Source organism: Bos mutus, chromosome 18, assembly GCF_027580195.1.
Source record: "Bos mutus isolate GX-2022 chromosome 18, NWIPB_WYAK_1.1, whole genome shotgun sequence".
In the NCBI taxonomy this organism is placed as follows: Eukaryota; Metazoa; Chordata; class Mammalia; order Artiodactyla; family Bovidae; genus Bos; species Bos mutus.
Window position 1 is genome coordinate 15,374,852 of NC_091634.1, and position 10,470 is coordinate 15,385,321.

At 41.7% G+C, this 10,470-nt stretch overlaps 1 protein-coding gene across 1 annotated transcript in view; it reads right to left on the bottom strand.

The window, feature by feature from the left end:
* Window positions 1-2,322: 2,322 nt before the first annotated feature.
* The window catches only part of LOC138991656 (zinc finger protein 420-like), a 44,707-nt gene continuing 36,559 nt past the window's right edge, over window positions 2,323-10,470 (bottom strand). Inside the window, exon 11 of the mRNA XM_070386748.1 lies at window positions 2,323-10,470. This exon is cut by the window's right edge and continues 412 nt beyond it. Within this exon, the coding sequence (XP_070242849.1) occupies window positions 9,912-10,470 (559 nt within the window). The 3' untranslated portion in view covers window positions 2,323-9,911.

Sequence of the window (10,470 nt, forward strand, 5' to 3'; positions counted from 1 at the left end):
CCTTCTTTATGGTCCAACTCTCAGGTCCATACATGACTGCTCGAAAAACCATAGCTTTGGCTACATGGACCTTTGTTGGCTAAGTAAAGTCTCTGCTTCTTAATACTCTGTCTAGGTTCGTCATAGATGAACATTAAGATGGGGTTTTCTCATGGTCCTCTAAAACTTGGTTCATGGAACTCGGGATAAGTAGGAATCCAGAGTTGGCTCATGGAACTGGGAATAAGGACTCCTGAGTTAGAGGGAGCCAAAGGCATCGAAAGGCTGGTCATAAAGGAGCTGAGGTCACTAACTCAAGTTTGGACAAGAGAAGAGAGAAAAAGAACAATAACTCAGCAAGGAGGTCAGAAGGCTGTCCAATTACGATTTCCAGAGATCCAGGAAAGGGACACCCATTTGAGTAATGGATTCAGTATGTGGAGAAATACCAGGGAGAGACAGTGGTTTAGTGCTAGATATTTCTACAACTCTCACATAACTAACAAAAACTCCATTTAATTTTAGGTACAGTGTCAGGAACCGAGGGATGCTGAGAATTAAGGACAAGGCCTGTGAAGAGGGTAAGGGCTACTTTATAAAGCCCCCAAATCTTTATACTTTATGAAGATAGGGACTTAAAACTCACATGAGGTCGCTCATCCAAGTGTATGAAATAAATCCCATGAAAATAAGGGATCTATCAAGTAATGTCTTAAAAGAGCTTTATTACCATTATTAAAAGAATCAAAACCAGGGATGCATTTTTTATTGCAGTATAGTTGATTTATAATGTTGTGTTGATTTCTGTTCTACAGCAAAGTGAATACATATATATATATATGTATGTACACACACACATACACACCAGCTTTCCTGGTGGCTCTGACAGTAAAAGAATCCTGCCTGCAATTTAGGAGACCTGAGTTCGATCCCTGGGTTAGGAAGATCCCCTGGAGAAGGGAATGGCTACCCACTCCAGTATTCTTGCCTAGAGAACACCATGGACAGAGGAGCCTGGCAGGCTACAGTGCAGGGGGTCACAAAGAGTCAGAAACGACTGAGCAACTAACACTAACACTGCAGAAAAACAAAAGGGTGCTTTACCCAAATGGGCTGCAAACCTCCTGTTTTTACTTTTAATACCAAGCCACCGCAAGTTGGAAGCTAGGAAACCACATGGACCTGTTCAAAGGGTTTGGGCACCCGCCAAGTAAGTTTAGTTTGAAGCACGAGGGACCTAAACATATATATATACATTCTTTATATTCTTTTCTACTATGGTTTATCTCAGGATATTGAATATAGTTCCCTGTGCTATACAATAGGACCTTGTTTTTTACAGGATTACATTTTTTAAACAACAAAAATCCTCAAATCTCCTTATCTGACTGTACCTTTCACAAAAGCCATTCTCTATATATCTGCCAAAAAATAAAATTTTAAAGAAATTGGGTATCATTACTAATAATAAGATACCAAAATCAGAAATGTATTTTCCTTTAAAAGAAAAAAACATTCAAGTAACTTGCTGTGACTTTCACAGCAACTTCTCAAAGTAAGCAAGGTTTTATGAAACCTAAGAACTTGTTAGGACAACCAAAACTAAAAATTTGTCTTATCAACAACAACATCATTCCAAATTATTATTAATTATTAGAAGATATCCCACTAAATAATATAACTAGCAAGAATAGGATTGTTTAAAGGTTGAGGAGCTACATACACAGAGTACTAACACACTCTTAATTAGGCATTTATTTTATTTAATAAACCTGAACCCGTCGGCTAACCCTCCCACTCCCCCACCCCACCCAAACCCCTGCCACCACCATCACCCCCTCCCAGGGCGTTCTGCCAGAGAAGACACCTGCGGAAAAACAAAAGCGTACTTTACTCAAGTGAGCTGAAAAACCTCCCGATTTTACTTTTAATCCCGAGTCCCTGCGAGTTGGAAGCGAGGAAACCACGTGGATCTGTCCAAAGGGCTTGGGCGCCCACCAAGTACAGTTTGAAACGGGAAGGGCTTGGAGATAGCTCGGAATTTACCACTACGTGGTAAATAGTGTTCCCAGCCAGAGTCCCCAATTCCCCCGTGAGAGCCGACTTCCCAGAAGGACCCTGAGGACGCTCCCCCTGCCCGCCAAGCCTCCTTCCTCCCACGTTCCGTAGCCTCTTGCCAGGATTACCCACCGCTTCCAACTCACATTTAGCGCAGTCAGGCAGGATTGGCCCTGCTCTCGTCTGGCACCTTGTGAGGGAGGGCTTCAGGGAACGGTAGCCAATGGGAAACACGATCAACTGTTATTGCTCGGACACGGTTTCCAGGCAACACAAAGGCTGCAAGAAAGCAGATACCTTCAAGTATAGACATCGCTCTTAGTCAACCCAAGTGCAAGGGAGGGGAGGTTTCGCTGACACTGTTCGACTCCTTGCCACTCCATGGACGGCAGGCAGCCTTGCAGTACTCCTTTCCCAATTGTGAATCAGTCTGTTGTTCCATGCCCAGTTCTAACGGTTGCTTCTTGACCAGCTTACAGGTTTCTCAGGAGACAGATAAGGTGGTCTGGTATACCCATCTCTTTAAGAATTTTCCAGTTTGTTGTAATCCACACAGTCAAAGGCTTTAGCATAGTCAATGAAGCAGAAGTAGATGTTTTTCTGGAATTCCCTTGCTTTCTCTACGATCCAATGAATGTTGGCAATTTGGTCTCTGGGTCCTCTGCCTTTTTTAAACCCAGCTTGTACATCTGGAAGTTCTCAGTTCATGTACTGCTGAAGCCTAGCTTGGAGGACTTTGAGCATTACCTTGCTAGCATGTGAAATGAGCACACTTCTACCGTAGTTTGAACATTCTTTGGCATTGCCCTACTTTGGGACTGGAATGAAAACTGACCTTTTCCAGTCCTGTGGCCACTGCTGTTTTCCAAATTTGCTGACATGTTGAGTACAGAACTTTAACGGCAACAGCTTTTAGGATTTTAAATAGTTCAGCTGGAATTCCATCTAGCTTTGTTCATAGTAATACTTCCTAAGGCACACTTGACTTCACACTCCAGGATGTCTGGCTTAGGTGAGTGACCACACCATCATGGTGACCTGGGTCATTAAGACCATTTTTGTATAGTTCTTCTGTGTATCCCTGACACCTCTTCTTAATGTTTTCTGTTTCTGTTAGGTCCATACTGTTTCTGTCCTTTATTGTGCCCATCCTTGCATGAAATGTTCTCTTGGTATCTCCAATTTTCTTAAACAGACCTCTAGTCTTTCTCATTCTATTGTTTCCCTCTATTTCTTCGCATTGTTCACATAAGAAGGCTTTCTTATCTCTCCTCACTATTCTCTGGAACTCTACATTCAGTTGGATATGTCTTTCCCTTTCTCCTTTGCCTTTCACTTCTCTTCTTTTCTCAGCTATTTGAAAGGCCTCCTTAGACAGCCGCTCTGCCTTCTTGCATTTCTTTTTTCTTTGGGACGGTATGTGCCTATAAACGTTAACAAAATCTGTGGATCTCTGCACCAGAATTCTTGTGCTGGGCACCCAAGTCTGACTTGACAGTCAACCCTTCACGCTGTTGGTTGCTCCTTCTCTGAAATTTACATTTGACGCTGGAGAACCTCCAGCATTTTCCAAGTGCTAAGACCCTGTTAACAATGAGACTCAATTTTGCATACAGCCGGTCTCATCAATGGGCTAATAAATCAGAAGTAATAAAATGAAGGAAAGGACAGTGGAGATATTAATGCAAGAGATCAAACAGATGCTTTCAGTGAAGGGCCCCTTTGCAAAACCGAACCCAGGGGCAGGTTGCACATTTTCAACCAGCAATTACTACAGAGTGGGCTGGCAGCAGACACTGCATTTAATTCAAGTGACAGCCATTTCAATGTTCCACAGTTCACCTCAGGTCTGAGCACAACGCTGCATTTTAGGCAACAACAACCGACAGGTTTCATTTCAGTAAACTCCTCTTTGTGTGGGTATTTAAAATTTTTCATTTCAAAGTGGACATTGGCCTTCCTGCATTTTTTTTTTTGGCCTCCCCAGAGACCCATCGGGCCCCTTGATTTAATCCCTACCCACTGAGTCTAGAACCCCATTCTTCCACTAGGAGACTGTTCCCCAAATAATATTATTATAGTATAGTATTATGCAGAAAATAGGGGTAAAAACCTTGCCGTTCTTCAGTACAGAACCCCACACCAGAAGATGGGGAAAACAGGATTTTAACTAGAATATGCTTTTGTTCTATTTTAATCCATACATTTTTATCTCCTTTACAATTGTTGTGTAGAGTTTCAAAATCAATCAATAAACTTCCTTAGGTTTATCCTTATATACATCTTCCCTGGTGGCTCAGATGGTAAAGAATCCTCCTGCAATGCAGGAGACCCTGGTTCGATCTCTGGGTCAGGAAGATACCCTGGAAAAGGAAATGGCAACCCACTCCAGTATTCTTGCCTAGAGAATCCCATGGACAGAGGAGCCTGGCGGGCTACAGTCTACAGGGTCGAAAAGAGTCAAGACACCACCAAGTGACTAACACTTTCCCTTTGACTTCACAGTGCCCCTTCCACATATGTAAGATGAAATGCAGGCCACATCCCTCCTAGTGACAAGGACTGTGAGACCCACATTCCAGTTTATCCACCTCAGTGCCTTCCAAGGTGCTAAAACCAAACTGCTCACCCCAGAAAACAGATGCCTCAAGAAGTAACAGTGACCCAGCAATTCCTCTTTTAGGTATATACTCAGGAGAAATAAAAACATATCCACAATTCATGTGCAAGATTTTGTGGACATATGTTTTGTCTGGTCTGCAGCAGGGGCCAAGGGGAGGCCTGGTGGGAGGTACCAATGGACAGTAAATGACTGGGTAGGGCAGGGCCTCTCAACAACAAATGAGCCAATTGGAAGCCTGGTCACTCTGCTGTGAGTGACCCGCGCTAGTGGTAAAGAATCCACCTGCCAATGCAGGAGAGGGGGGTTTGATTCTTGAGAGTTTGATCCTTGAGTTGGGAAGATTCCCCTGGAGAAGGAAATGGCAACCTACTCCAGTATTCTTGCATGAAGAATCCCATGGTCAGTAGAGCCTGGTGATCTACAGTCCGTAGCATCACAAAGAATCGGACATGACTGAAGTGACTGAGCACAGGTAGAGGTGTAACTATTTTTTTCCCAGATGGATAAACAATTGTCCAAACACCATTTACTAGAGTCACCTTTTCCCTTTCCCATGTTTGTTAATGTTCCAATACCACTGTGAAGTTCTGCAGACAATCTGACTTCTGGTAGGGCAAGTCCTTCCATTATATAATTATCTTCCAAAATTTTTCTGGCTCAGCAAGCCCATTTTGTCTTCCAAATGAGTATCAGAATGAGCTAGTCAAATTCCACTGAAGTAATGATGCTGGGATTCTGATTGAAATGGCCTAGAATTTATAATTATTTTAGAAAGAACAGACACTTTTAACATTAAATTCACCTATCAGGAACTATGGTATTTGTTTCCTTTCATTCAGACCTTTTATGTCTTTCAGTAAAATCTTAAACTTTTATTCAAATAGATCTTCCATAATTTTTTTTTAAGACCTATTCTGAGGCTGTATTTTAAGACCTAATCTCAGACCTATTCTAAGTTTTTACTTAGCTTTATAATGACTTATACTGTGATTATTTATTACATTTTCTAAGTAATTGTTACTTGTGTGTACATTTTTTAGTGTTGGTCTTATTTTTTTTTTTTTTAATGAAGCATATTTGATTTTCCCATGGACAGAGGAGCCTGATGGGCTACAGTCCATGGGGTTGCAAAAGAGTCGGACAAGACTGAGCAACTGAGCCTGCATACATAGTTGATTTACAATGTCATGTTTCAAGTGTACAGCACAGTGACTCAGTTATAAATATATATTTGCATTATATGTATTCTTTCTCAGATTCTTTTCCCTTATAGGTCATTACAAAAGAGTATATTCTCTGTTATACAGTAGGTCCTTCTTGGCTATCTATTTTATAAATAATAGTGTGTATATGTTAATACAACAGACTGGTTCCAAATCAGGAAAGGAGTACATCATGGCTGTATATTGTCACCCTGCTTATTTAACTTATATGCAGAGTACATCATGTGAAATGTCAGGCTAGATGAAGCACAAGCTGGAATCAAGACTGCTGGAAGAAAGATCAATAACCTCAGATATGCAGATGACACCACACAGCAGAAAGCAAAGAAGAACTAAACAGCCCCTTGATGAAAGTGAAAGAGAGTGAAAAAGTAGGCTTAAAACTCAACATTCAGAAAACTAAGATCATGGCATCTGGTTCTATCACTTCATGGCAAATAGATGGGGAAACAATGGGAACAGTGACAGACTTTATTTTGGGGGGCTCCAAAATCACTGCAGATGGTGACTGCAGCCATGAAATTAAAAGACACTTGCTCCTTGGAAGAAAAGCTATAACCAATCTAGATGGCATATTAAAAAGCAGAGACATTACTTTACCAATAAAGGTCTGTCTAGTTAAAGCTATGGTTTTTCCAGTAGTCATGTATGGACGTGAGACTTGGACTATAAGGAAAGATGAGCCCCGAAGAATTGATGCTTTTGAACTGTGGTGTTGGAGAAGGCTCTTGAGAGTCCCTTGGACTGCAAGGAGATCCAACCAGCCCATCCTAAAGGAAATCAATCCTGAATATTCATTGGAAGGACAGATGCTGAAGCTGAAACTCCAATACTTTGGCCACCTGATGAGAACTGACTCATTGGAAAAGACCCTGATGCTGGGCAAGATTGAAGGCAGGAGAAGGGGATGACAGAGAATGAGATGGTTGGATGGCATTACTGATGCAATGAACATGAGTTTGAGTAGGCTCTCTCTGGGAGTTGGTGATAGACAAGGAAGCCTGGCATGCTGAAGTCCATGGGGTCACAAAGAGTTGGACATGACTGACCAACTGAACTGAAATGTTAATAATCTTACTTAATAGTATACAACATTTATAGAATAGGTAGTTTAATTTTATGTACATAAATTATATATACTGTTTTATACCTAGTTTGATTAGTTAACATTATCTCTTGGGAATTTTCCCATCTTGATACACAAAAATATTACAGATATTTCTGGTTTTGTTTTAAGCCTCATACTGTTTCATAGTAAAAATGAGCCATTATCTATTCACTCCTGTACTGGTGGATATTTAAATTATTTTCAATACTTTGTTTTCATTGCAACGCTGTACTGAGCATTTAAAAAATGTTTACCTTTGTTCATTTATGTGATGTGTGACTATAGTTCTAGGTTGGAAATACTCACCAAAGAGCCTGTGAGTTTCAACTTTTAATGGGCACTGAGACTGTCTGTAAACATCCTATCCCAGAAGCCACCCCTGAAGGTGTCTACTTCTACCACAGCTGCCAACACATGACACTCAGGACTGTTTGTGGCCCCCTTGGCCCATTTGTCTGCAATGCAAAAAACAGACTATGTTTTCCTCCCCTTCTTGTTGGCTGTTCTTTTCTTCTAGAACTTCTGTGAGATGAGAATACAGTAGATCTTCGGATTCCTCCATGACCTTCAGCTGTTGTTTCATACTTGCCATTTCCACTGGATCCGGCAAATTCCTCAGATCTATCTTCTTGTTCAACAAGTTCAACTTAAACTGTTTACTGTTCCATCCAGCCCACTTACTATACTGTTTTTATTTCAGTGATATCATTTTTTATTTCCAAGTTATTTTGCTGACTGCTTTTAAAGAAGTAATAACCTCTCACATCTCTGTGTAATTAGGCTCATTCTAACAGTCTGCCCTATTTGCTTTATTACCTCTACCCCTTGGTTCTATAAGTAACCAATTTTAAAAAATTTTCATAGAAACTTTATTTATTTTTTGGCTGTGTTGGGTCTTTGATGCTGCATGCAGGCTGTCTCTAGTTGCAGCAAGCAGGAGCTACTCCCTGGTTGTGGTGTACGGGCTTCTCATTGTGGTAGCTTCTCTTGTTGCAGAGCACAGGCTCTAGCGTGAGGGCTCTATAGCTGTGGCACAGTCTTAGTTGTCCCACAGCCTGTGGAATCTTCCCAGACCAGGAAGTGAACCCATGTCCCCTGCATTGGCAGGTGGATTCTTAACCACTGGTCCATCAGGGAAGTCCAGTATTCAAGCTTTTACTACAAGGTACCCTGGATGTTGCAAAAATAGTACAGAGAGTTTCTGTGTGTTGGCATCTTTCCCTAAATATTAGCATCAGAAATAACCATAGTACAATTATCAAAAACAAAAAATGAACATTATACAACATGAAGTGGTTTTCTCCTAAAGATACTGCATGCCACAACTAAAGATCCCACATGCTGCAAGGAAGACTGAAGATCCTGAGTGCCACAACTGAGACCCAGTGCAGTCAAGTAAAACAAAAAAAAAAAGAATAGATCTTAAAATATTGTATATTCATACAATGAAATATTGTTTTGCCATAAAAAGGAATGAAGGAGTAATATATGTTGCAATATAAATGAACCTTGAAAACATTATTCTAATAAAATGAAAGAAGCCAAGACATAAAAGGGCACATATTGTCTGATTCCTTTTATATGAAATGCCCAAAACAGGCAAATCTATAGAAACAGAAAGTAGATTAGTGGTTGCCAGATGCGGGGGGAAGGGGAGCATGAAGAATGACTGCTTAATAGTAACCGGGTTTCTTTTTGGCCTGATGAAAATATTCTGGAATCAGATAGTGGTGATGGTTATACAACCCTGTGAATGTATTAAAAATTATTGAATAATATACTTTGAAATGGTTAAAATGGTGAGTTTTTTCTTGTTTGAATTTTACCTTAATTTAAAAAAAGTTTTACATAGAGTGAGTCTTTGGAAAAAAATTTAAACAAGTATTTATTTTTTGAAGATATAAAGATGACAAAATATCCTGGAATAGGATTTGCTTGTAAACTACTTCAGGGTGGAAGAGAGGAAACAAAATTCATCAGGACTTGATTACTGAAGCTAGATGATGGGGACATGAGTATTTGTTACTGTTCTACTTCTGTATTTGTTTGAAATTTTCTAAGCCCAGTCTTTTAAAAGTTTTAAAATACCCATCAATTCTATTCCTAAGTATATACCCAGGAGGAATTAAAGTTTATGTCCACACAATGATATGTACCCAAATGCTCACAGCAGCTTTATTCATAACAGTCAAAACCTGGAAAACCTAGAAATAGTCCAAATGTAAACGTCCATCAACAGGTGAATAGACAAACTCTGGTTCATTCATATAATGGAATACTACTCGGTAATAATATAAATGAACTTCTAAATACATGCAACAACAGGGATGCAAACACTGAGTGAATCAAGTCCTATATGAAAGATTACATATTGTGTACTTCCAATTATATGATATTCTAGAACTTGCAAAATCAATCTATAGTTTTAGAAGTCAGGATAGTGATTCCCTTTGTGGGGCAGTGAGTGGAAAGGAGCACACAGAGATCTTCTGGGAGGGCTGGAGGTGTTCTTTCAATATTTCTCCATCTATCTAAGTGCTGTTGATGTGTCCTCTTTTATATATGAGAGCATGCTCAGTCACTCAGTCGTGTCCAACTTTAGCGAGTCATAGCCCGCCAGGCTCCTCTGTCCATAGGATTGTCTAGGCAAGAATACTAGAGTGGGTTGCCATTGCCTACTCCAGGGGATCTTCCCAACCCAGGGAACGAACCCGAGTCTTCCGTGTCTCCTGCACTGGCAGGCAGATTCTTTACCACTGAGCCACCTGGGAAGCCCCTTCTTTTCAGTATAAATACTAACAAATACCATACATCATTAAGCCTGCTCCATGCTGTGCACCTCAGCACTTATGCCCTGGCATTGGCCCTGCCCATGGAAGACACCTGCGTGTGCAGAGCCCAATCCTGGAAGCCTCTCCCGTCAGTGCACCTTCTGATGCATCTGCAGGTGGACTCTCTGACTGAAGCCCTTCCCACATATAGCACATGGGTAGGGCTTCTCCCCTGTGTGCACCCTCTGGTGCCTCTTGAGGGCTGAGTGATGCCTGAAGTCCCTGCCACAAGCCGCACATCTGTAGGGCCGCTCACCCGTGTGGACTCTCCGGTGGATACCCAGGTCCTTGCTCCAGCTGAAGCACTTCCCACAGGCCTCGCACCGGAACGGCCTCTCTCCCGTGTGAACACGCTGGTGCAGGTAGAGGTTGGCTCTCTGGCTGAAGCCCCGGCCGCAGGTGTCGCACAGATAGGCCTTGTCTCCTGCATGGCCCTGCTGGTGTCGAGCCAGCGCAGAGCGCGAGGTGAAGCGCCTGTCACATACCTCACAAGCGTGGGGCTTCCTTCCTGTGTGGACACTCTGGTGGATCTGCAGGGCTGCCCTGCGGCTGAAGTCCTTTCCACACTCATGGCAGCTGAAGGGTTTCTCACCTGTGTGGATGCGCTGGTGGATGGAGAGGTTGGAGCTGCGGCTGAAGTCCTTTCCG